General features: G+C 37.3%; 4 protein-coding genes and 1 pseudogene across 5 annotated transcripts; all 5 read right to left on the bottom strand.

The window, feature by feature from the left end:
- Positions 1-333: 333 nt before the first annotated feature.
- On the bottom strand, positions 334-6914 carry LOC116115172 (annotated as a pseudogene).
- Positions 6915-7868: 954 nt separating this feature from the next.
- LOC116115171 (pyruvate decarboxylase 1-like) lies at positions 7869-11906 on the bottom strand. The gene is made up of 6 exons (XM_031401334.1): positions 11255-11906; positions 9371-9534; positions 8596-9246; positions 8408-8525; positions 8127-8315; positions 7869-8051 (listed from the first exon to the last, which is right to left on the bottom strand). The coding sequence occupies exons 1-6, from the start codon at positions 11813-11815 to the stop codon at positions 7869-7871; spliced, it is 1866 nt and encodes a 621-aa protein (XP_031257194.1). The 5' UTR covers positions 11816-11906.
- A 1871-nt stretch (positions 11907-13777) lies between these two features.
- LOC116115170 (pyruvate decarboxylase 1-like) lies at positions 13778-17325 on the bottom strand. Its single transcript, XM_031401333.1, has 7 exons — positions 17171-17325; positions 15897-16392; positions 15450-15613; positions 14680-15330; positions 14462-14579; positions 14191-14379; positions 13778-14091 (listed from the first exon to the last, which is right to left on the bottom strand). Exons 1-7 carry the CDS (start codon positions 17323-17325, stop codon positions 13909-13911), a joined length of 1956 nt encoding a protein of 651 aa, XP_031257193.1. The 3' UTR covers positions 13778-13908.
- Positions 17326-17758: 433 nt separating this feature from the next.
- On the bottom strand, positions 17759-20717 carry LOC116115143 (pyruvate decarboxylase 1-like). 2 transcript variants are annotated; one of them, XM_031401298.1, is made up of 6 exons: positions 20134-20717; positions 19700-19863; positions 18964-19614; positions 18747-18864; positions 18422-18610; positions 17759-18272 (listed from the first exon to the last, which is right to left on the bottom strand). In XM_031401298.1, exons 1-6 carry the CDS (start codon positions 20671-20673, stop codon positions 18099-18101), a joined length of 1836 nt encoding a protein of 611 aa, XP_031257158.1. In that variant the 5' UTR covers positions 20674-20717; the 3' UTR covers positions 17759-18098. The 2 variants fall into 2 exon arrangements, with proteins under 2 accessions (XP_031257158.1, XP_031257159.1); XM_031401299.1 differs by having other exon boundaries at positions 17759-18269.
- A 343-nt stretch (positions 20718-21060) lies between these two features.
- Positions 21061-25832, bottom strand: LOC116115146 (dnaJ protein ERDJ3A). Its single transcript, XM_031401303.1, has 7 exons — positions 25566-25832; positions 25164-25219; positions 24253-24326; positions 23533-24053; positions 23106-23438; positions 22480-22833; positions 21061-22134 (listed from the first exon to the last, which is right to left on the bottom strand). Exons 1-7 carry the CDS (start codon positions 25650-25652, stop codon positions 21847-21849), a joined length of 1713 nt encoding a protein of 570 aa, XP_031257163.1. The 5' UTR covers positions 25653-25832; the 3' UTR covers positions 21061-21846.
- Between the last annotated feature and the right edge of the window lie 482 nt (positions 25833-26314).

The following is a 26314-nucleotide window of genomic DNA, read 5'->3' as shown; positions in this document are numbered from 1 at the left end:
CTATTACATTTTATTTTGGCCCACCCTAACAAATATTTCTGGATCCGTTACTACTAATTTGAAGAACCAGTAGATTTCCTTCTAAAATTAGTTTATCTACATATGGAAAAGGTATATTTTGGTTGTAATGTCTAGCAAAAGAAAGGTCCAAGCATTTTTGGAACATATAGTTGAACATTTAAAGCATAAAGAATGAAGTATTCATACACAACAAAACTAGAGAAATCAGGTAAAAGGATCGGGTACATATCATCAGCACAAAATGTCCTTGTCGCTTGCCATTGTTATTTAAATGGAAGAAGGAAAACATCATTTAACTTCTAGTTTAAGGATTTAAGCCCAAGAATATCGAGGGTTTGGTGGGCGGCTATTGACAAAAGAGAGCCTGGAGCCCAATTTCAGGAGCTCTTTACTGGTGTCATCCTTGTGAACAATTACCTCAATGAAGCAGAGGCAATCCTTCTTGCCTCCAGTAGCTTCCTCAATTGCTTCTATTAGCTCCTTCTCACAGTGAACCTGCAACTACATATTCCACAATTAGTTTCAGGATAGGCATTAATCTTCCATCTTAAATTAAATTAATAGATTAACCTTGGCAGTCCAGCACTTGCCCTCGCCGTTGTGGATTGCATCAACCAACCCAGTGTAGTTCCAGTTCTTTATCACATTGTAAGGTCCATCATGTATCGCAGCTTCAATGGTGTAACCACCATTGTTAATCAGGAAGATGATACTCTTCTGCTCACATCGCAGCATTGTTGATACATCTTGTGCGGTCATCTTAGAAAAAACAATCACCAAGAATGTAACTTTTGATAAAAAAAAAGTGAGACAATTGCCCCCAAAAAAAAAAAAAAAAAAAATGAATTCAAATACCTGGAAGCTACCATCTCCAATACAAGCAATGACACGCTTATTGGGCACATCCTGCGCATAACCAACAGTTGCACCAACCGACCATCCAATTGACCCGTATTGCAATTGGAACTCAAACCTGCAAAACCAAACCATATTCATATTATTCCCAACAATTTTATGTAATATTTCGTGAATAAATTGCTCACCCGCATCCCTTTGGCAATTTTAGTTATTGGCAGTCAAATCAAGAGTCTCCTGTGTCAGTAATCATATCAGTTTCACTAGACAACATCTTTTGTATGTGTTGGAATAGAATATTCACCCTCAATGCCGCTTTGGGTTCACACTTCAGAGGTTGCCCCTCAGGAACATAAATCCTGTGGTGATTGTCATAAGCTGTAGTATTGCGCTGGAGCCACTTTGAAAGTGCTTTCAGGAAGTCTTTCATCAAAACACATCCAAATGAAGGTCCATTTTCCAATAACCACGCGATCAGGCTGGACAATAATCGCCCTCTCTCGCTTCAGAAGAAGAGAGTACCCAACACAGCTAAGGTCATTAAATATGGGTCTAGCAAACAAATAAGCATCGGCAAATTCCACAATTTCAGCGCAAAAAGCTGTGCTCACTGCACCCCAATAAGTTCCAATAAAATGAAGGTGGTCTTCTGGTACTAGCTCTTTTGCCGATGGCATTACCGCAAGGGGGTAACCACAAGCATCAGAAAGCTCCAGAAAGGCATCACATGCCTTGGCCACTTGCAGTTTTGGTCCACCAACCAACACTGGTTTTGCTGCCTTGTTCAAGAACTCTGCTGCTGCATCAACTGCAGCCTCCAACCCCATTTGATGACTCAAATTAATATAGACAAAGGAAAAAGGAAACAGTCACATTAATCTATCATATGTTCTGATGTTGAGATAAGATAGTTAAATAATGAGGAGAGAAATTAGTCGAGGGGAAGTGAAAATGGAACTGGGTGACGGCTAAAAGTAGGATGTGGAATAACGGGCAAATTACAACTGATGTTGATATAAACATGCTTGCTTTCTTTCAAAGCAGTTGATATAGCAGTATCGATCAATTCATGCGCATCTTCCAAGTTATTCACCATAGCCTAATCAAAATATATATCATACACCAAAACCCCATAAACAATACCATAAGTCACACGTTATTATAGCTACCGTAAATGTTTGCCTCACTTAGTGTATTTTATAGCTACACTATAAGATAAAAATGAGAAAAGAAAACAAAGATTTCGCATATTTTAAAATATGATTTTAATAAGCCAATTGTGTGTGTTGCAAATCTGGACGTTGCAAGTTATCAAGAAGTATTTCACAACTCTCATGATATAGCCTTAATTTGCATAACTTTGTCAACAATTCAATATCAGCAATTACCAAGTTCTCGTAAGAAGATGGTTTTCCTGGGGCTCTCAAAATACATAATAAATTTTTGTCATGCATCATGCCCCCAAGTTTTCCTTTTATCGGTTCCACACATATGGGAATCGGAACCGAAACCCCAAGTACTCGTTGGTTCCAATTCTACCCAAAAATTGTGCACACATATATTTAATTCTTTGTCATGTTTGTACAAAAAGCTTGATACATTTTTTAAATTTCTCAGAAGATTGTTGTGGTAAAGAAGTTAATGATCAATGAGGTGTTGCCATGGATAATTATTTTTTCGTGTGAAGACTTTTGAATTATTAGAAAGCTACTTTGGATGTTTATGATTTGGAAAGTTTGGTTGAAGGGAACTAGTAGCCCCACAAAAATTTTAAATATTAAATAGAAAATTATGAATTTTGTCCTTGTAAATTCAAATTTTTCAACTTTGGAAACCTTAGATTTTGAACATCACATTTGGCCCTCATACATATGTGATCCAATTCGAACACAACACAACACAAATCCAAGCTAAATTCGGCCAATACAAATATTAGAGTTCAAGTCACTTACTTGCAATTTTCGGACCAAGACAAGTAGAAACACTTCAAGTATAAAAGATTGCTCCAGCAACTTGAATTGATTCACCACTAAATCCCTTTGCCAAGACTTGGATAAAGAATGCACACTCAAGAGCACACAAGTTCTCTCAAATGGATAAACCAAATTTCAATATATTTCATGAGCTAAATGTTACAATGAAAATAGTTGTCTTCATATATGCAAGTACAAGGTAAATAAGTAATTGACAAATACATTAAAATGAAATAAAATTAACTAATATTACAAGCTATTCATTCAAAAAGCAATGTCATGCTTATTTAATGCAAAAGAAAAATGATTCCCTAATTCTAGGATCTATGTCTTTAACCACATCATTAGTTGCAATAAGCTCACTTTATTAGATTAAAACTTGATCAATGGCCCTAATTAAGTTTACTAATAATGGTGCAAGAGTTCAGGCCTTGAGAATCTTGCAAATGGATCCAATAAGAGTTCATGTGGATTTTCCCCTTTAGAATGAGACTTGGGCCGGATTGGACAACTTCAACACTTGGGCTTTTTCTTGATGAGCTTGAGCTTCCCTTATTGAGCTTGGGCTTGCAATGGTTTGGGCCAAAATGTTTAGATTCTCTCCTTCTTTGGAACTTGTTTGGGCCAAATTTCCTCTATTGCATTCCACAATCCAAGTGTTTTAGGACTTTGAGTGAAATTCTTCAATCCAACCAAATTAGCAAGTGTTTTAGAACTTGTAATTCCTTGTCCACTCATGTTTACAAGTGTTTTTGGACTTGTAAACGTATCAATATGTATAGGTAACTTTGCAGTGCTCTAATCCCTTTATTCATTCAACATTATTTTCGACCCTCCCCAAAATATTTTTTGGCTCCACCCCTAAAGGGGACTATTGTATTATTTTGATTTGATTGTGTAATGTTTTGAACTTTAAAAATGTATTTATATATATTTGTAACCAAAGTGTCCAGGCAATTTATGCGTAATTTGACTAATCCTCGAAAGAGATTAGCTAACAATCCACCGCTATGACCTCCCACTTAAATTGCAGATGCTCAGATGGGGAATCGAACCTGAGACCTTACGTCTATCCCCATTATCTCCAGTTTGTCCTAACCATCTGGGATACGGGATACCCACGTATGAGTCTTTAGCTAGATAATGACTCGATCACATTTTAGTGTGTGTGTGTATATAGTCTATATATATATAATATATATATATATATATATATATATATATATATATATATATATATATAGATTGTAGAGTTTATACATTTAAATTCATATTTTAAGCATTATCAATGGTTTACAGGTTTTGAAAAAAAACAAATATAATTATATCAAAAGGCGAATAATTTGAGTATGTTGTGACTAATTGTGCATGCATTAATAGAGTTTATTTCATTTATCATTATAATCCTTGACTAATTGTGCATGCATTAATAGAGGTTTATTGCATTTTCATTTATATCCTTTATATAAAATGTCCAATTATTAAAAAGAATAAAGGACATATCATTTATCAAGGTTTTTTTTTTTTTTTTTTTTTTAATTATAAATGCACCTCGCCACTAACAATTACAATAGACTTAAATCAGATATACTAGATAAAGAATCAAACCTTATTTGTCTAACCATCTCAGCTAGCCTGTATGGATGTGTTAAATTCTAATAACACTTACATGGGTTTGTAATAAGTCTTTGTTGTACTGCAATAGATCTAGTGGTAGATTATTCCTTCGCTCATATGGTGATGGGAAGCAGACTAGCAGACAAAGCCATCAAACAGTCAAGGTTTTACCAAGGTTCTGATCAGGTTGTCTCCCATGTTCTTTTTTTTTTTTATTCTATTTTATTATATTCCAAGAGTTCTGCCGTGGACACTCTAGTGTTACGACATTAATATTATCTGTTATGTAAAAAAAGAGCAGTGAGTTAGGATTATACCTGAAAGCAAGTAACAGTCTGAAAGCAACTGAAATGTTGGCTAAATCTGGCAATCCAATAGTGTGATGAAGGATTTTGTTGGTTCCATAATCATTTGTATTTGGCCCTCCAACCAACAAATTACTGGCAAATTTTCAGCGTAAGCTCCAGCAACCGCATTCAGCACGCTAAGTCCACCAACTGTGAGAAAAGCAGAGTGATGGTGCGTGAACAAATGCTTCCAGATATATAGTCAAAACCCCACAAATGGTACACGATAAGAGAGAAAGTCAAAATGTGGTGCCGACTGATGAATCATGAAAGTAAAGGTGTAGGGCATTGCTTTTTCAATGACATCACGTGTCAACCATGAGAGACCATATATTAGATTCTCTCTTATGTATAAATTATTTATATAATGTACAAGTTATTTCAAGTAAGGTGTAAGCATTGAAAAATATATATGCCTGTAAACCTATTAAGTAAATTAGAAACAGTAAAGTCTGTTCCTAAGTTAATTATTAATTATTGGGAGAAGACTTATACAACCCAAGATTTATCGTAACGACAAAGTTGGTACCAAAAGGTTTTGAAATGACAAATAGGTACTTTCGTCATGTTCTGTTAGTGATTTCTGTTTATACTGTTTATTAATAGTGAAAAGACTAAAATACCCTAAAAGTTTGAATTTTAGTTTTATAAATTAAAAATTTCAAAAAACCCCTAAGTTTACAAATTTTCACTAAATACCCCAATATATAAAAAGTTTATTAAAATAACAAAAACACCCCCCACCGGCAAGTGCCAGATTCCGGCCACCACCGCCGGAATCTGGCCGGAAAGTTGCGTTACGACACAGACCCGTCGGATCTGTGTCGTACGGTATCTGGCCTTTTCGGCCAGATCCGTGGCTGATCTGGCCGGAAAAGGCCAGATCTACGGCTAGATGGCCGTCGAGCCGCAAAACTCCCATCTGCAGCGTCGACGGCCAGATCTGGCAGTAGATCTGCCTTTTCCGGCCAGATCAGCACGGATCTGGCGGAAAAGGCCAGCATCTGGCTGCTGCTTCGACGGCCAGATCTGGCCTTTTCCGGCCAGATCCGTGGCGGATCTGGCCTGAAAAGGCCACATCGGCACTTTACGACACAGATCCGATGGGGATCTGTGTCGTAATACATTTTCCGACCAGATTCCGGCGATGGTGGCCGGAATCTGGCATTTGCCGGTGGGGGGTGTTTTTGTTATTTTATAAAACTTTTATATATTGGGGTATTTAGTAAAATTTGTAAACTTAGGGGGTTTTTTGAAATTTTTAAATTTATAAATTGAAACTTTGAAGGGCATTTTAGTCTTTTCACTATTAATAAACAAAAATCACTAACAGAATATGACGGAAGGTACCTATTTGTCGTTTCAAAACCTTTTGGATACCAACTTGTCATTACAGTAAACTTTAGGTATGTACAAGTCGTTCGCCCTTAATTATTTGACTAATCCTAGTTACGGCAAGGAGATAATGATCAATAATAGGTAAATTGCACATGGTTTTCTGGGCCTTTTGCAAAGGCGTTACTTACAAAGCAATTTCGTTGTTATTCTCTTCAAAACATTAGTAAACAAACTTATCATTTTTTTTATTTTTTGTTAATAAGGGATGTCTAAGCGGATCCTGATGTTAAAGGCCAAGTAAACAGGTAGGAGTATCTGCCCCTAGTTAGTAAATACGCGTTTTATACGCGAATTATACGGCTGACCGTATAATTCGCGTATAAAACACATTTTAACGTATGTTATAAAAATTGTCGAATTATACGTGTATAATATGAATACCCGTATAATTCGTGAATTATTCGCGTATAATTCGTGAATTATTCGCGTACTATTGCAAAAAAAAAAAAAAACCTATTGCTCACGGTATCTCTTCTCTTCTTCAGTTCTTCTCCTTCCTCAGTTCTGCGACGGATGACATTTTCAGCTTTTTTTCCTCAGATCTTCAACTTTTTCAGCTTTTCTGCCAATACTTCTCCTTCCTCAGCTCGGACGGCGAACTGGTTGAGATTTTAACGGGTTTGTGTTTGTGTTTGGGGGAGAAGAATAAGTTTAAAGAAAGGAAAGTATTGGCAGAAAAAATAACCTGTAAAGCAGATGCCATTGTTGGAACTCTGGAAGAAGCAGTTGGCTTTGTGGGTGAGAGTGTGAGACCGTGAGACACTGAGAGATGATTTGATTGAAGAAGAGAGAGGGAGGGGGGTTTTCAAGATGGGTCACGGGTGTTTAATTTGTGTTTGTGGTGGATTTCATTATTTCAACACTCAACACTGTAGATTGCGTTTTATAATTCTATTGCATAAACAAAACAAAAAAATATATATATATTTTCTATTGGTGGGATAGAACAAGACATGGGGTGGGATAGAACAAGACATGGGCCTGGGAATTTATTAAGGCAAAGAAAATATTAACGTTACCATAGGCAAAAGCAAAAGCAAAAGATTTAATTTAAGTCAATGCTGAGATACATTAATAATTAGTCCATAAAAATATCAAAACTAAGATTAATATTGTCGTATTTTTTAAAACGTATTATTGATAATATATCGTATTAAACCCGTATATATCCGTATCGTATTTTTTCTGTATCCGAATTTTATGACCGAATTTTTATAAACGTATTTTTCACTGTTTACCGTATTATACCCGTAAAATTCCCGTACCGTTTTTTTGCCATACCCGTATTTACTAACTAGGGTATCTGGTTATGATAGAACGTACATTGCAAGCATTGGAAATTTTGAAGAAATAAAAGATGACCAAAACGGTTTGTACTAATTTGGAGAACCAGTAGATTTCCTTCTAAAATTAGTTTATCTACAGCCGGAAAATGTATATTTTGGTGGTTAATGTCTAGCAAAAGAAAGGTCCAAGCATTTTTGGAACATATAGTTGAACATTTAAACCATAAAGAATGAAGTATTCATACACAAAAAAACTAGAGAAATCAAGTAAAAGGATCGGGTACATATCATCAGCACAAAATGTCCTTGTCGCTTGCCATTGTTATTTAAATGGAAGAAGGAAAACATCATTTAACTTCTAGTTTAAGGATTCAACCCCAAGAATATCGAGGGTTTGGTGGGCGGCTATTGACAAAAGAGAGCCTGGAGCCCAATTTCAGGAGCTCTTTACTGGTGTCATCCTTGTGAACAATTACCTCAATGAAGCAGAGGCAATCCTTCTTGCCTCCAGTAGCTTCCTCAATTGCTTCTATTAGCTCCTTCTCACAGTGAACCTGCAACTACATATTCCACAATTAGTTTCAGGATAGGCATTAATCTTCCATCTTAAATTAAATTAATAGATTAACCTTGGCAGTCCAGCACTTGCCCTCGCCGTTGTGGATTGCATCAACCAACCCAGTGTAGTTCCAGTTCTTTATCACATTGTAAGGTCCATCATGTATCGCAGCTTCAATGGTGTAACCACCATTGTTAAACAGGAAGATGATACTCCTCTGCTCACATCGCAGCATTGTTGATACATCTTGTGCGGTCATCTTAGAAAAAACAATCGCCAAGAATGTAACTTTTGATAAAAAAAAGTGAGACAATTGCCCAAAAAAAAAAAAAAAAAAATGAATTCAAATACCTGGAAGCTACCATCTCCAATACAAGCAATGACACGCTTATTGGGCACAGCCTGCGCATAACCAAGAGTTGCACCAACCGACCAACCAATCGACCCGTATTGCAATTGGAACTCAAACCTGCAAAACCAAACCATATTCATATTATTCCCAAAAATTTTATGTAACAGTTCGTGAATAAATTGCTCACCCGCATCCCTTTGGCAATTTAAGTTTCGGGGAGTCAAACCAAGAGTCTCCTGCGTCAGTAATCACAGCAGTTTCACTAGACAGCATCTTTTGTATATGTTGGAATGCAATATTCACCCTCAATGCCGCTTTGGGTTCACACTTCAGAGGTTGCCCCTCAGGAACATAAATCCTGTGGTAATTGTCATAAGCTGTAGTATTGCGCTGGAGCCGCTTTGAAAGTGCTTTTAGGAAGTCTTTCATCAAAACACATCCAAATGAAGGTCCATTCCCAATAACCACGCGATCAGGCTGGACAATAATCGCCTTCTCTCGCTTCAGAAGAAGAGAGTACCCAACACAGCTAAGGTCATTAAATATGGGTCCAGCGAACAAATAAGCATCGGCAGATTCCACAATTTCAGCGCAAAAAGCTGTGCTCACTGCACCCCAATAAGTTCCAATAAAATGAGGGTGGTCTTCTGGTACTAGCCCTTTTGCCGAGGGCATCACCGCAAGGGGGTAACCACAAGCATCAGAAACCTCCAGAAAGGCATCACATGCCTTGGCCACTCGCAGTTTAGGTCCACCAACCAACACTGGTTTTACTGTCTTGTTCAAGAACTCTGCTGCTGCATCAACTGCAGCCTCCAACCCCATTTGATTACTCAATCTGCTCACCCGAAAAATAAACAAATTAGTATAGACAAAGAAAAAGGAAAAGGAAACAGTCACATTAATCTATCATATGTTATGATGTTAAGATAAGATAGTTGAATAATGAGGAGAGAAATTACCCGGGGGGAAGTGAAAATGGAACTGGTTGACGGCTAAAAGTAGGATGTGGAATAGCAGGCAAATTACAACTGATGTTGATATAAACAGGCTTGCTTTCTTTCAAAGCAGTTGATATAGAAGTATCGATCAATTCATGCGCATCTTCCAAGTTATTCACCACAGCCTAATCAAAATATCACACACCAAAACCCCATAACCATTAACATAAGTCAAACGTTATTATAGTTACCTTAAATGTTTACCTCACTTATTGTGTTTTATAGCTACACTATAAGAAAAAAAATGAAATAAGAAAACAAAGATTTCGCATATTTTAAAATATGTGTGTTGCAAGTTATCAAGAAGTATTTCACAACTTTCATGATAGAGCCTTAATTTGCATAAGTTTGTCCACAAGTCAATATCACCAATTACCAAGTTTCTCTTAAGAAGATGGTTTTCCTAGAGCTCTCAAAAAACGTAATAAATTTTTGTCATGCGTCATGCCCCAAGTTTTCCCTTTTACCGGGTCCACCCATATGGGAATCGGAATCGGAACCAAAACCCCAGGTGCCTGCTGGTTCCGGTTCTACTCGGAAATTCTGCACACCCCTATTTAATTCCTTGTCATGTTAGTACAAAAAGCTTGATACGTTTTTTAAATTTCTCAGAAGATTGTTGTGGTAAAGACGAAAATGATCAGTGAGGTGTTGTTTGGATGTTTATGATTCGAAAAGTTTGGCTGAAGGGGACCAGTAACCCCACAAAAATTTTTAAATATAAAATTTTCACTTTGGAAACCTTAGATTTTGAATCTCACACTTTGGTCCGCATACATATGTATATATAACTTTGCATTTCTCTAATCCCTTTGTTCATTCAACCTTACTTTCGGCCCTCCCGAAAATATTTTCTGGCTCCACCCCTAAGGGGACTATTGTATTATTTTGATTTGATTGTGTAATGTCTTAAACTTTAAAAATGTCTTTTTTCTATTGGTTGGATAATTTTTTTTTTTTTTTTTTTTGGTAACCAAGGTATCCAGATCAACTTACGTGCACCTCGACTATCCTCGTGGAAGATTAGCACAACAACTTATCGTCATAACCCCCCACTTAAATCATGATACTCAAATAAAGAATCAAACCTAAGACCGACGCCTATCTACACTATACCCAGTTTGCCCTAACCATCTACGCTATCCACAGATATATATATTTAGTTGGTTAATGACCCGATGAGACTTCGGTGTTGACTAGTTGTACATGCCTTAATAGAGTTTATTTCATTTATCATTATATAATCGTTTAATATAAAATGTATCCATTACTATTGATTGAATATATATAAAATTCAGCCACTGTTATGAAAAGAATGAAGTGTGTATCATTAATCAAGTGATGATATTATTATTATTTTTTACTTTTATAGTGGGGTTCTTAATAGTTTAGTTGAATTTTTTCTTTTCGTAATTCTAAAAACGAGGTACCATTGGTAGATGATTAGACAAAGAATCGAACTGAAACCATATATCTATTTATATTATGTTTAATTCGCTTTAACTATCTAAGCTGTCTACCAATGACGGGGCAATGAGTGTCTTCTAATAACACTTAACATGATTTGCCATAAGTCTATTTTGTTGTAATGCAATAGATCTAGTAAGAGATTATTCTCCTTCACTCATATCTATCTGAAAAGTTGGGTGACGGGAAACAGACTAACAGACAAAGCCATCGACGTCAAGCAGTCAAGGTTTTTACTAAGGCTCTGATCAGGTTGTCTCCCATGATTTTTTAGTTTTCCTTTTATGCTATTATATTCCAAGAGTTCTGCCGTGGATATTCTAGTATTACGACATTAATCCTGTTATTTAAGAAAAGAGCAGTGATATAGGATTATACCTGAAAGCAAGTAACAGCCTGAAAGCACCTGAACTCTTGGCTAAAATCAGGCAATCCAATAGTGTGATGAAGGATTTTGTTGGTTCCATAATCATTTGTATTTGGCCCTCCAACTATACAAATTACTGGCAAATTTTCAGAGTAAGCTCCAGCAACCGCATTCAGCACGCTAAGTCCACCAACTGTGAAAGTCACAACGCAGGCGCCAACACCACGCGACCTGGCGTATCCGTCGGCAGCGTAGCCAGCATTCAGCTCATTACAGCAGCCGATCACGTTAAGCCTAGGCTCGGCAATTAAATGATCGAGAAGAGTCAAGTTAAAGTCACCGGGTACAGAGAAAACGTCAGTGACACCAGCTTGGAGGAGTCGCCGTGCGAGGTGACCACCAAGAGTTGACCGCGGGGGTTTGACGAGTGACATAAGTGAGACGGAAGTTTGAATGGCTGACACGACGCCTGTTGGTGGGGTGCAGGTTAAGTTGTTGCTGAAGGATTTGTGGTGGATGTGTTTACTCAAATATGTATATTGAAACATTTGCACAGCACTCAAAAACACCATACTTGATCAAAAAATCGAAAAGCTTAATGCATTCCTTGTTTTTCCTCTTGTTTTTCCTTTTGTTTTTCTATAGCTCAAAAGCCTTATCCGAATGAAGAGGGGAGATGATTCTAGTTCTAAAAAATACAACCGATCACCACAAAATAAAAAGTGGAGAAATCAAATAATCGGTGCCACACATTTTTACTATTCCCAGCAGCGGCTACAGTATTTAAAAAAAAAAAAAAAAAGAATCTTCTTTACCCATTTAAGAAAAGTTCCATTGTCTTGGGTTAAGGTAAAATGGACCAGACTTTCATTTTCTTTGGGCTGCTAATCTAGACTTTGTAATGGGCTGGGATTGATCTTTGACAGGATGTGAAGAAATCCATTGATAATGTTGGCATGCATGGAGCATGGTTTTGCAGTAAAATGTGAAAAGATTTTTGAGGAAAATAGAAATGAGAGAAGATGAAATGCATGGAAATAGTTATAGAGTTGGGCGGACAGGTTGAAATTATGAGGTTTTACTGGGATAGGCTGAAAGTAATGGCAAATTGGAAACACATCTACCAAAACAGGAAAGCATCGGTCAATTCCCGATGGTTTCTTTCTGGTACCACAATAACACGTGTCATTTTTTATTACTTCCTAAAGTAATTCTTTCTAGTAAGTTGTATTCTTTTTAAAAGTTTCTATATCAAGAAAAAATGTCAAATTGAAATAATAATAATAAAAGAAAAGAAAACATCCACAAACGTGGTGGTATTAGGTAGTGTTGATGCATTTTATTTTTTTGATGAAACCTGCCTAAGAATTTATAGTAAACCAATATTATAATGCACAAATAATATGAAAATAGCAAATAAATACAAATAACAGAGAGTTTTTAAAGTGGTTTGGATGCAAAACTCAAATCCTACATCTATTGTTATTTTATTATTCTTTTTGTATATTTTTCACGTACAAGTGAGCTTAGCTCTTAGTACAGATGAGGCAGTTTTGAATAGTAGAAAAAAAGGTCCAACAAGATCCCCCCAATTAGGGTGAGAAATCAGTATATATACTGTTATATTAGTGGACTTACACATGAAGTAATCTTTTTATAAAGTGACACGGGCTTAGCTAACAGAACAGCCTTGAGATTTACCAATGAAGTAATCATTGATACACCTACAAATGAAACAACCCTCTCATAGAGTGACATATGACTTGAATGACAACACAACCTTGGGACGCGTGACGTTAACGTGAATCCATGCTGTATAGATTTACCACATAACAAGAAGCTACATGTAGAGAGCCAAAACTCAAAAATTTTGGTAGCGGATAGATAAGAGTAAAGTTGTAGGGCAACTATGAGCAAACTAATGAGAGACGGGCGTTAGATTCTCCAAATTCAATGTGTATAAATTATTTGTATAATGTACAAGTTATTTCATTAATGAATAGACAAATATAATTGTACGGGTATTAAATAAATTACTGACTCCTAACTTAGGGTCCGTTTGGTTCACTTTTGGGAATACTATTATTAGTATTCCAATAAGGTTAAACAGTAAAAATGACTTATTCTCAAAATATTATTCTATATTATTCAATTTATTTTAAACCCCTTAAATTTGTTGATTTAACTAAATACCCCCAAATATTTTTTTTTAGAAATTGCAAAAACACTAAGGCCATCCTCCGGCGGTGGTGGCCGACTGTCTGTATTTAATGGGTGGATTGGGAATGTTTTTGTTAACTTTTAATATTTTATTATAGGGGTGTTTAGTGAATAAACAAACATAGGAGATATTTTTTTTAATATCCAAATCTTCCATCGTAATACCGCCCAATTTAATTTTTTTTTTAAATATTATTCTAAAAACTATCCGAATAATGAATCAAACAGACTCTTAATGATTAATTATTTGACTAATACAAGCATTTTTGGAACACATATTCATACATAATAAGACTAGAAAAAAGGATCGAGAATCACTTCTAAAAGACTAATATTAGAAAACCGTGGAACTAGGCTGATTCAGCAAGCCAAAATCCTTGTGCTAGTCCTTGCAATTTAAATAGGAGAGAAGGATAATACATCATTTAATTTCTGGTTTAATGCTTCAAGCCCAAGAACATTGAGGTTTTGGCTGGCGGCTATTGGCAAAAGAGAGCCTTGACCCCAATTCCAATAGTTCTTTGCTGGTATCATCCTTGTGAACAATTACCTCAATGAAGCACAAGCAAGCCTTCTTTGGTCCAGTTGAATCCTCAATTGCTTCAATCAGCTCCTTCTCACAGCGGACCTGCAACAACAGATTCAACAACCGGTTTTACAATCATTGAATTGATTATGTGTTGGCACTGATGAACGAAAGCCAATGCAGGAATATTAACCAACTAACCTTGGCTGTCCAGCACTTGCCTTCGCCGTTGTGGATTGCATCAACAAACCCCGTGTAGTTCCAGTTCCTTATCACATTATAAGGTCCATCATGGATCTCAGCTTCAATGGTGTAACCACCATTGTTAATCAGGAAGATGATACTCCTCTGCCCGCATCGCAGCATTGTCGATACATCTTGTGCAGACATCTAAGAAAAACAATCGCAAAAATAGTTATATTTTGATAAAAACATGAGAGAATTGCAGAAAACAAATAATGAACTCAAATACCTGAAAGCTACCATCACCAATACAAGCAATGACACGCTTATTGGGCACAGCCTGCGCATAACCAAGAGTTGCACCAACCGACCATCCAATTGATCCATATTGCATTTGGAACTCACACCTTCAAAGCAAAACCATATTCCAAATTATTCCCTTAAATATATAAACGCCACAAGTAGCCAAAATATTATCAATTAATAATTGCTGTCATAATTGCTCACCCGCATCCCCGTGGCAATTTCAGTTTCTGGCAGTTAAACCAAGAGTCCCCTGTATCAGCAATTACAGCAGTTTCACCAGATAGCATCTTTTGTATATGTTGAAACAGAATATTCACCCTCAATAACGCTTTAGGTTCACACTTAAGAGGTTGCCCCGCAGGAACATAAATCCTCTGGTAATTGTCATAAGCTGTAGTATTGCGCTTGAGCCGCTTTGAAAGTGCTTTCAGAAAGTCTTTCATCAAAACACATCCAAATGAAGGTCCATTCCCAATAACCACACGATCAGGCTGGACAATAATCGCGCTCTCTCGCTTCAGAAGAAGAGAGTACCCTACACAGCTAAGGTCATTAAATATGGGTCCAGCGAACAAATAAGCATCGGTAGATTCCACAATTTCAGCACAAAAGGCAGTGCTCAATGCTCCCCAATAAGTTCCAATAAAATGAAGGTGGTCTTCTGGTACTAGCCCTTTGGCTGATGGCATCACCGCAAATGGGTAACCACAAGCATCAGAAAGCTCCACAAAGGCATTACATGCTTTGGCCACTCGCAGTTTAGGTCCACCAACCAATACTGGTTTCACAGCCTTGTTCAAGAACTCTGCTGCTGCCTCAACTGCAGCCTCCAACCCCAATTGATTTCTTGATCTGCTCACCCGAAAAATAAACAAATTAATACAGATTTAAAAAAAAAAAAAAAAAAAGGAACATTCATCATATGTTATGATGTTGAAAGAAGATTGTTAAATAATGAGCAGAGAAATTACCTGGGGGAAAGTGAAAATGGAACTGGCTCACGACTAAAAGGAGGACAAGGAATAGCAGGCAAGTTACAACTGATGCTGATATAAACTGGCTTGCTTTCTTTCAAAGCAGTTGATATAGCAGTATCGATCAATTCATGCGCATCTTCTAAGTTATTCACAACAGCCTATCAAAAAATCAAACACCAAAACTCCATAACCATTACGATAAGATGCTGCATGTTATTATGTTTTTGGTTAGAAGCTGTCAAGCTGATGATGTATTTTGTTTCTAAATAAGAATATGCTTTTTAATTTTCTAATTCTTTGTCATGTTTGTACATGAGGCTTTTGATTTTGTTGTATCCATGCTATACAAAAGACGTTGATATGTCCGTTAAGTTAGTTCCCAATAATATTGTTATGAAAAAGAAGTTGATGAACAATTAGATTTTGCTATGGAATCTATACCTGAAAGCATGTAACAGTCTGAAAGCACCTAAATTCTTGGTTGAAATCAGGCAATCCAATAGTGTGATCAAGTATTCTGTTGGTTCGATAATTTTTATTTGGCCCTCCGACTATACAAATTACTGGTAGATTTTCACTATAAGCTCCAGCAATTGCATTCAGCAAGCTAAGACCACCAACCGTGAAAGTCACAACACAAGCGCCGACACCACGCCACCTCGCGTATCCATCGGCGGCATAACCGGCATTCAGCTCATTACAGCATCCAATCACGTTAAGCCTAGGCTCGGCCCTTAAATGATCGAGAAGAGTAAAGTTAAAGTCATCGGGTACAGAGAAAACGTCAGTGATACCAACTTGGACGAGTCGCCGGGCTAGGTGGCCACCGAGAGTTGACTGCGAAGGGATGACGAGCGACATAGGAGAGACGGAGGTTTGAATGGTTGACACAACGCCGTTTGGTGAGCTGGCTAAGTTGTTACATACGGGTCTGTGGCTGTGGGAGTCAAGTAGTGTGATCCATTAATCTGGGTGTCCATGATTTTGCAATGAAATGTACAGAGAATTCTGATGAAAAATTTAACGAGAAAAAAAAGTATAAAAATCAGAGGTTGTGTGTTTTAGTTAGTGAGAGAAATGAAATGCATGGAGATATTTATAGAGTTCGGAGAAGACTTTTGAGTGGTTATCATTAGGAAGTTTTACTTGTACAGGCTAAGAGTAATATATTGCAATTTGCAAAATTGATCTTACCAAAAGAGACAAAGTATTAGTTGTGTATTGCACATGGTTTCTGTTATTGGTATAATAAGAAAAATTAAAATAGTAAATACCGTCTACTTTGTAAAGCCATTAAAGGCGTTTCTAACAATGAGAGGCGTCCGTAACAAGGACCTCCATTGCAATAGCAATTTGATATATGTTATTGTATAATTGAGCAAACGACATGTTCCCACCCAAGGTTTAGCGAAATGGTAAGTTTCCAACTCTGGTTTCATAAATTCAAGATTTTCACTCTTAAATTAATAGAAAATTATTTAATGTAACGATTAAAAAGTAAAATCGTCATTCCAAATCTCACGTGAACAGTTGCTAGCTGCCCACAAACTTGGCCGGTTTGTGTTGTTTTCCCTGTCTCACCGCTTGCAGTGCCGTTGCCATTTTCCAACCAATCTGGCCTACTTTTAGCACTGTGGGACTACTCCAACGCCACCATCATCTTCCCCTTAACCTCCTCTTCAAACCCCTACCTATCCCCTCTTGCCAACACTCACTAATCAACGACCATTGCCCTTGATCGATTCGCATGCTTCAAGCAAAATTCCAGTGGCTTTCGGTGTCGAAAATTGACCTCATCACCACCAATAGCTTCATCGGCATCCCACCTCAAAGACCCCCAACAGCCCCATCCTAGTTGCTCGTCGTTCATCGTCTGTCACTTCCTTTAGGGTTTTGCGATTTTGGTGAAAATTGGGTTTAACTAGAGCTCAATTTAGGGTTTTACAAGGAGTTTAAGGGTTTGTGATTGAATGGAGGTTAATTGTGCTTGATTCTTACATGTTTTAGTGTTATTTTTTGGGTTGGATTGATTTCCAGTGGGTTTGGAATAGCGTGGTTTGGAATGGGGTGGTTTGGTCAGCTATGGTGGTGGTTTGGCCGGAATGGGAGGGTATGAAGACGAGAGGAGGAGGGGCTGATGAAGGAGAATAAAATGGTATGACAGTTTGGTAATAGCACCCTCTGCATCTGTGTCAGAACCCAACAGTTATTAACGGAGTTAATTTAATGATGGGAAATTAGAATATATGAAACCAAGGGTGGAAACTTACAGTTTCGCTAAACCTTGGGTGGGAACACGTCGTTTGCTCCATATAATTTAAGACATCAACTAGGTTGCTAGCAATTTGTATGAGTAAGTGGTATTATAATTGGGATAAAACAAGCCTAAGCATTTTTGGAACATCTGATTGAAGATTACAAAAAAGAGCCTTTGTAATAATCCATCTACAACCAATGAAGAGGGAATGATCTTGAAATTTTTTTAATATAAGACTAGAGAAATCAAGTAGACGGATCGGATTTGGATATATATCATTATTGAAAAGACCCATAATGGAAAACAGCTGAAATTCTCTGATTGGTCAAGCCGTTCGAGAAACCGGAATTTATTTTCTCTTTCTAAAGGGTTCAAGCCCAAGTGATCTACTGAGGGTTTGGAGGGCGGCTGTTGGCAGAAGAGACCCTGGAGCCCCATTCCAGCAGCTCTATGCTGGTATCGTCCTTGTGAACAGTTACCTCAATGAAGCACAAGCAATCCTTCTTGACTCCCAATGCCTCCTCAATTGCTTCGATCAGCTCTTCCTCACACCGAACCTGCTACAACATATTCAACCAATACTTCCAGGATTAGCATTAACCTTCTGGATAATGGATTAAAGCAATATTAATTATTTGAGACTTAAAAATTGATATAATCATTACATAATTAGTATTATTTATAATAAATTAATTAGCTGATAATTGACCTTGGCAGTCCAGCAATTGCCCTCGCCATTGTGGATTGCATCAATCAAGCCAGTGTAGTTCCAGTTCTTTATTACATTGTAAGGTCCATCATGTATCTCAACTTCAATGGTGTAACCGCCATTGTTAATCAGGAAGATGATAGTCTTCTGCCCGCATCGCAACATTGTTGATACATCTTGTGCAGTCATCTGAGAAAAACAATCGCTGAGAAAGGTGATCTTTCCATTTAAAACACGGTGTTTTTTTTTTTTTTTCACCAACCGGGTTTCTCATTGTTGGCAAAACATGAGAGAATTGTTAAAAATAAATGATAAATTCAAATACCTGAAAGCTACCATCACCAATACAAGCAATGACACGCTTATTGGGCACAGCCTGCGCATAACCAAGAGTTGCACCAACAGACCATCCAATTGATCCATATTGCATTTGGAACTCATACCTGCAAAACCAAAAGAATATTCAAAATTATTCACTCAAATATAAATGTCACAATGGGCCAAACTATCATCAATTAATAATTTCTGTATTAATTGCTCACCCGCAACCTCTTGGCAATTTCAGTTTCTGACAGTTAAACCAAGAGTCCCCTGTCTCAGCAATTACAGCAGTTTCACTAGACAGCATATTTTGTATATGTTTGAAAAGAACATTCACCCTCAATGCCTCTTTTGCTTCACACTTTAGAGGTTGCCCCACAGGAACATAAATCCTGTGGTAATTGTCATAAGCTTTTGTGTTGTGCTGTAGCCGCTTTGAAAGTGCTTTCAGGAAGTCTTTCATCAAAACACATCCAAATGAAGGTCCATTCCCAATAACCACGCGATCAGGCTGGACAATAATTGACTTCTCTTGCTTCAGAAGAAGAGAGTACCCAACAGAACTATAGTCATTGAATATAGGTCCTGCGAACAAATAAGCATCGGCCGATTCCACAATTTCAGCACAAAAGGCAGTGCTCACGGCACCCCAGTAAGTTCCAATAAAATGAGGGTGGTCTTCTGGTACTAGCCCTTTTCCTGATGGCATTACCGCAAGTGGGTACCCACAAGCATCAGAAAGCTCGACAAAGGCATCAGATGCCTTGGCCACTCTCAGTTTAGGCCCACCAACCAACACTGGCTTCACTGCCTTGTTGAAGAACTCTGCCGCTGCCTCAACTGCAGCCTCCAACCCCATTTGATTACTCAATCTGCTCACCCGAACAATAAACAAATTAATAAAGACAAAAAAAAGAAAAAAAAAAAAAAAGGTTAAATAATGAGCAGAGAAATTACCTAGGGGAGAGTGAAAATGGAACTGGCTCACGGCAAAAAGTAGGATGAGGAATAGCAGGCAAGTTACAACTGATGCTGATATAAACAGGCTTGCTTTCTTTTAAAGCGGTTGATATCGCAGTATCGATCAGTTCATGCGCATCTTCCAAGTGATTCACCACAGCCTATCAAACACCAAAACCCCTTAACCATTATGAGAAATCACATGTTGTTAGTGATCTACATATCAATGTCATTCATTCAAACCTGAACAATTAATGGATTATGTTGAATTTATATGTATACAATGGTACCATTATATAAGTTGCTTTGAGTTTTATATAATATATTACAAAAGCAGATATCCACATCTCATGCTGCAGCATTCTTCAACGACACAAGTCAACTTCACAAATTAAAAGTCATTAAATATACAGTCTGAATCATGATTTTACCTGAAAGCAAGTAACAGTCTGAAAGCACCTGAATTCTTGAGTAAAATCAGGCAATCCAATAGTGTGATGAAGTATCCTGTTCGTTCCATAATCGTTTGTGTTTGGTCCTCCAACTATACAAATAAGTGGCAGATTTTCACTATAAGCTCCAGCAATCGCGTTCAGCACGCTAAGTCCACCAACAGTGAAAGTCACCACACACGCACCAACACCACGCGATCTGGCGTATCCATCAGCAGCGTAGCCGGCATTCAGCTCATTACAGCAGCCGATCACGTTCAACCTAGGCTCGGCTATCAAATGATCGAGAAGAGTCAAGTTAAAGTCACCCGGTACAGAGAAAACGTCAGTGACACCAACTTGGACGAGTCGCCGCGCGAGGTGGCTACCGAGAGTTGACTGCGAAGGGTTGACGACTGACATGGGTGAGACGGAGGCCGTTTGAATGGTTGACACCACGCCGTTTCCTGGGCCGGCTAAGTTGTTGCTTACGGGTTTGTGAGAGTACTGAAGTGATCCATCATTAATATTGGTGTCCATGCTTCGCTTTTGCAATGAGATGTGAAGAGAGTTCTGATAAAACAAATGAGAGAGACGTTGAGTTGTTTCCGTGAGTGAGAGAGATGAAATGCATGGAGAGGGATAAAGATAATGGGTGAGTTTCTCACATGTGAAACTTGCAGCTGTTAAGTTTTGTTTAAATTAAATGAACAAGACGACAATGGGGTGGTTTGCATGAGCATGAGGAAAAAGCTGATGCAATATGATAGATTATTTGAATGAATCCAATTTGCAATAACAATGAAGATCTCGAAGATGGGTCATAATCTTATTTATTTTACATAAATTTATAAACTATTAGATTAATGGGTGTTGTTCATGATAAAATTGAATCTAACCAATAAAATTAACTAATTAAACCTCCATAGTTGGCTTTGTTTTTGCTTTGACGAGTGAATCATACACAAATAATGTAGCCATTATTAATTGATTAATTGGTACAAGAACATGCTAATTGCACTTAAACAACAGAAAAATATTTGATGTTGTGGTTGGTGAAGGGGGTGCTCTTGTTTAATCTTTATCCTTCAAGAATTAATTATGGGTAAAGTATGTGACTTATAACCAATAATTAATCAACTCCCCTAAGGAAAATAATATAATTTTTTTTGTTACCCCATAGTGTCCAAATCAGCTCGCATAATTAATCCTCCGAACCCTAAAATTAAAGACCGAATAAACCCTCCAATACTCACCTTTATTAATAACCTAGATAAATCAAACTCGAAAACCTCTCAAATAATACACCCAAAAGTCTCTATCCTTCACCCAATCACGCATACAAAATTACCCACATAATTGCCCTTTTATTCCACTCGTTACCAACATATTTAGTTCGTTTTAATTTATAAAATTTTTTTCTAATGTAGAATTAACTTAACAAGTTAAAAATGATCAATTTACAAAATTCTTGCACCCATTAATATATGTTGAAACAACAGAAACCTCATTTGTTTGGTCAAAAATTCTTCCACCCTCCTGCCTCTGTGCTAAAGATGCTCTTCCAGTCCACTCTTTATGTGCAAATAATAAGCATCACCCGTTACCTTGTATCATTGCTGTTGTTAGATAATCAAAATTTTCGTGACACTATTACTCTCCGATCACGCTGTCTACAGTATGAAATTCTGATACTATGTTCTGTTACCACTATTACTTGATAACAGGCTTCTGTCGTGTCTTGGCAAATTGTACGTCCCCATTAAGAACAGAACCGATAAATCTCTCGACTTCTTCTGTGCTTATTTCACCAGTAAATGCTGCAAACTTCCCCCTTTTAGGTTTGTAGGCCACCAAGAACTTCTCAGATGACTTGAATCCCGATTTATCAAATGCACTTAAGAATGATGACTGCTTTGTAGCATCTAAGAGGGCATAAGATATGGCGTTTCTTGAGCTGAAGGCTGAATTCTGTTGCCTGGATAATGATTTCTGTGAGACCTGAAAGCAAAACACAGACAGCAAATGTAAGACCAAAATCATAAATCAAATTGCAGGCAGGCAAAGAGAGGCAAAGACGACACCTTCTATGAACATCTATCCATTAAAAAAAAAAAAGGGACAACATTTGTGACCTTAAGTCAATGTTAAATGCTCGTAGACTAAATGCTTAATTGAATAGAATTGAAACAGTAACCAAGTATGAGGATGTGAGACAAGGCTTTTAACTAAAGCTTAAAAACTACAGCATCTTCCTATTTCTTTTAGCATATTAGAATATGTTGTAATCCTTTCTTATTTCCAACCAGTAAACCAACTTATTCAAGACAAGAAAATATTACTCACATCTAACAAAATGGAGTGCAGTTTCTCTTTTCCTTTGGATGATCTGAAAGCACCTATAATACAAACGGGAGTTGCCCCCCCACACACAGCATCAAAATTTGATACTGTCAGCAGAGGTATCTTCTTCTCCACTGAATCAGTTTGTGCAGTGCTAGCCTGATAGGAAGCTGCCTTTTTGTTTTTTTTCTCAAAACCATCAAGTAATATACTAAGTTCATGAATTGCAGATTTCAGATCTTTGACAGAAATCCCTGTTTTAAGGACGTGCTTCTCTCCATTTGATAACCAACCAACTATAGCTGGAAGGGCATCAACTCCCAACTTCTTCACTGCCGGATCAGAAACATCATGAACCTACACAAACGTGAAAGAAAGAAAAAAACAATTTTACGTCAATCTCAGAGAAAAACAATAAGCTATTTTAAGCAAGAAATGGGAATCTAATACTGTCAAGTCAGAGTGTCAAACCAAATATGCACCCAAGAAGAGAGAGAGAGAGAATTTGCGTGTCAACAAGCAAACAAACAGTTCTATCTTTCCAACATCCATCCCCACCCCAGCCCCCTCTCACAAAAGACTGCCATAAAGAAATAGAATAGACTAAGCCAGTGAACACCATAACATACCTCCACATCATAGAAAATTAATCGTTCACGATACAAGCCACTGAGAACTCGCCAAATTACAGGTGTATCTCTTTTTGTGGAAAGAAGTACCACCCTTGGCAATTTTTCAGCAGTTAATTCAAAACGAGTCAGGTCAATCCTCTTAGAATATCTGGGCAAGTAGTCTTGACAAAAAGATTTTAGATTCTTTGCTGTCAAATCACCATTGTACTCCACCAAAGAACCCTTATCACCTGTTTTGTATGAATAAACAAATATCCTGGGAGCCCTACGGGGATGTATGCCAAGTTCCTTACAGAAAGATAATTCAGTTTCACAATTTATGCTTCCAACCTGTAAAAGAAAAAGAACAACAATCATTTGCAAAGATCTTAACAGACAATCAAATAGAACGAACACATGGAAAAATATACAAGCAATCAAGTACCTTTAAAGCTCCTTCCAGTGAACTGGCAACTTCCCCAATAATGGATTCATAATACTGGTCCCCCTTCAAAGAGGGTGTGTAAGATAACAAAAGCCAAGTCATCCCTTGGTCAGATATTTCTTTCTTGAAAACCTGAGAATTTACGGCTCTGAGGCTCTTAGGGGGATTCCTAGATCGAGATTGAGAACCACCAGAACCACTAAAACCACCGAATTGACGCCCACCTTTGACATTACCCCCAAAAAAGCCGGAGAAAATATCATCCAGGCCAAAACCAAATGAGTTCCCTCCACTTGGACCACCAAAGGAAAATGAAAAAGTTTGGGAACTTCCCTGCCCACCCATATTCTGCCATTCACCAGACCTAGAAGTAAACCGACTTTGCCCTGGTCCACCACTTGTGAAGTAAGTGTAACCACCGTGATCCCCAGGTTGGCCAGCATTAAATCCAGGATTGCCCTTCTCATCCCCATACAAATCATAATTTTTTCTCTTCTCTTCATCAGATAAAATATCATACGCTGATGAAAACAAGCAGGAACAAAACAAAATTTTATCATAATAAAGAATTACAAAAGAGGATGAACGATAAGGAAAAAGTAAAAAAAACCACTCATTTTTCTTCATTAGATAATTAATTATTTTGGGGACAATAGTCATTTCAGCTCAGGAAATTAAGAAAACTGCACCAAAATACAAACAAAAAAGAGTGTGCCATACCATTGTTAATCTCAGCGAATTTCTCTTGAGCACCTTTATTTTTATTCTTGTCTGGGTGATATTGAAGAGAAAGCCTACAAGAAGTACATTAGAAAAGGAAAAATGAGCAAGAGGAGACCTTAAACAATGTTTTAAGTGTGTGAGCATTCATCATCATGTATATATCTATTTGTGAATCTATACAAATAACTATGTATCTGGGAAGACCAATTACAGTTGAGTATACCATCAACTCTCTAATGGACCTATATGGCCTTTAATGAACTGGCAATTCAAAAACATATAGATTACAAAATACTTAATCAACAGCAAATTATAGATATTCAAATTAACTAGAACATTCGAACTAGAACAAAATTCAGAAGACCCCACTTTACTTGAAACTTATGTCAGATTGCAATAAATTCAATTTAAAACGGAATTTTACGTATATTAGCTTAACAATAACAATGAACTATTGAACAGAGCTAAGTAAATAATACATATAACTCCAAAGATATACGTTAGTATGCATAAACAAACGCAGCGCTCGTCTACTAACGAAAACCACTATAGCAACGCCACATGCACCATCAGAATTGGTATCATCAAAAGGGTGACCTGATTTAGCAGAGCAAAACAAAGCCACTCTCTGAAACCAGGGCCAAACCTTTCTAACAATTACACTCTTAATCTAGACTGAGGCCAAGCCAAGAAAAAAAAAACAATGATGTCATCATACGCCTTTCCCATGGCTACTTCTAACCAAGATTGCAATCACGCTTTAACTATCAATTAAACTCATGTCTCAGCCATGATATAATTTGTAGTAAGAAGAAACTAAATCCGTAAAATTTAATTTAAAAGAAAAAGGCAAAAAGAAACTATATCATGATCATTATAACAATAAATGGGATAAAAGAGGGACATACTTGTGGAAAGCTTTCTGAATTTCACGTTGGCTTGCGTTTTTGTCAACCCCAAGAACCTGCCAGGGAAATCTGATTCATAAGTAACCTTTCCACTGAATGCAAACTTGATTCTTAAACAACGCAAGCTACATGGGCAAATAACTCCCAGAAAAATAAAATCATCATTCTATACAAAAATTTGAAAGTTATTTCCTAATGCTATAAATTATATATAGTATTATTTTCTAATGCTATAAATTATATATAGCAATCCAAAAGAATTCAACAATTGCCAGTAAATTACTGCAACATTGAACAATATCTTATCTACAAAAGAGTAAATTCTACAGTTACGCACAATCGAGAGCTGAAAGGAAAGCTAATGCAAACAAGCAAGAGAATTCAGAAATTAAAAAAAATTACCTTGTAAGGGTCGATGGTTTTGGCTTCCGGGTTTAAGATCAATATAGCTGCAAATACGAAAATCAAAATTGCAAAACGGATATTCATCTTCGAACCTGAGATTTTTTCAGTGCTTTGTAAAAGGACGAGCCGTGCGGTGTTTTGGAGCGAGAAAGTTTTAACGAGGGAGAAGAAATTGAAGGATGAAGAATAAATAGGTTCCCGGGCGAGAGAAATTCCAGATGCTTCGGGGTTCTTGCAACCTTCGGTGACGTGGCGCTTGATGGTGATCCCACGCACATTAACCAATAGGATTTTAGAATAACAGATTTGCTGTATAATTACATTCGTGTAGGTGTAGCCAAAGCGCACCGCTCACGCGCCCTTTTTGGCACGCTCTACTAGCGCTAACCATTTTGGGCTGCAAAATTGGACCTAGAGTAGCCCAAAAAATTCCCGGCAACTACGAAACGGGCCTTGCTAATGTACTAAATACACGTAGTACTTTTCTAAATACACCTTGATAAAATTCCCGGCAACTATGAACGTATTGGAATCATAAATTAAAATTGAGCGTAGGCTTAATAGTTAATGGCTAAGGTTCAAGGACCGGACAGCCTACTAGTTACAAGTTTGGTCTTGATCCCTGGGTTTAGTCTCGATCAACACTCCAAGTCAAAATATCATATCATAATAGGACAAGATTTTCTGTGGAAAGTTGACAGTTGCGATGGCGTGCTTACTTAAAAGAAGATACATCCCGCCGCATT

Source organism: Pistacia vera, unplaced genomic scaffold (genome assembly GCF_008641045.1).
Source record: "Pistacia vera cultivar Batoury unplaced genomic scaffold, PisVer_v2 Contig732, whole genome shotgun sequence".
Taxonomy (NCBI): domain Eukaryota; kingdom Viridiplantae; phylum Streptophyta; class Magnoliopsida; order Sapindales; family Anacardiaceae; genus Pistacia; species Pistacia vera.
Note: the sequence above shows the minus strand (reverse complement) of the source record. Positions and strands in the feature narration are given on the sequence as shown.

What these genes read in the sequence shown, in the direction of transcription:
- LOC116115146 (XM_031401303.1), bottom strand. Translation starts at nt 25,652, where the DNA reads ATGAATATCCGTTTTGCAATTTTGATTTTCGTATTTGCAGCTATATTG. An exon ending in CACTGGAAGGAGCTTTAAAG is followed by an intron (nt 23,439 to 23,532) that starts GTACTTGATTGC and finishes TTTCTTTTACAG; the next exon opens with GTTGGAAGCATAAATTGTGA. An exon ending in TGCACTCCATTTTGTTAGAT is followed by an intron (nt 22,135 to 22,479) that starts GTGAGTAATATT and finishes TTTTGCTTTCAG; the next exon opens with GTCTCACAGAAATCATTATC.
- LOC116115170 (XM_031401333.1), bottom strand. Translation starts at nt 17,325, where the DNA reads ATGAACGACGAGCAACTAGGATGGGGCTGTTGGGGGTCTTTGAGGTGG. An exon ending in AGACTGTTACATGCTTTCAG is followed by an intron (nt 15,614 to 15,896) that starts GTATAGATTCCA and finishes ATTTTTTGATAG; the next exon opens with GCTGTTGTGAATAACTTAGA. An exon ending in TTGGTGATGGTAGCTTTCAG is followed by an intron (nt 14,380 to 14,461) that starts GTATTTGAGTTC and finishes TGTTTTTCTTAG; the next exon opens with ATGTCTGCACAAGATGTATC.
- LOC116115171 (XM_031401334.1), bottom strand. Translation starts at nt 11,815, where the DNA reads ATGGTGTTTTTGAGTGCTGTGCAAATGTTTCAATATACATATTTGAGT. An exon ending in AGGCTGTTACTTGCTTTCAG is followed by an intron (nt 9,535 to 11,254) that starts GTATAATCCTAT and finishes TATTTTGATTAG; the next exon opens with GCTGTGGTGAATAACTTGGA. An exon ending in AAATTGCCAAAGGGATGCGG is followed by an intron (nt 8,526 to 8,595) that starts GTGAGCAATTTA and finishes TTGGTTTTGCAG; the next exon opens with GTTTGAGTTCCAATTGCAAT.
- LOC116115143 (XM_031401298.1), bottom strand. Translation starts at nt 20,673, where the DNA reads ATGGACACCAATATTAATGATGGATCACTTCAGTACTCTCACAAACCC. An exon ending in AGACTGTTACTTGCTTTCAG is followed by an intron (nt 19,864 to 20,133) that starts GTAAAATCATGA and finishes GGTGTTTGATAG; the next exon opens with GCTGTGGTGAATCACTTGGA. An exon ending in AAATTGCCAAGAGGTTGCGG is followed by an intron (nt 18,865 to 18,963) that starts GTGAGCAATTAA and finishes TTGGTTTTGCAG; the next exon opens with GTATGAGTTCCAAATGCAAT.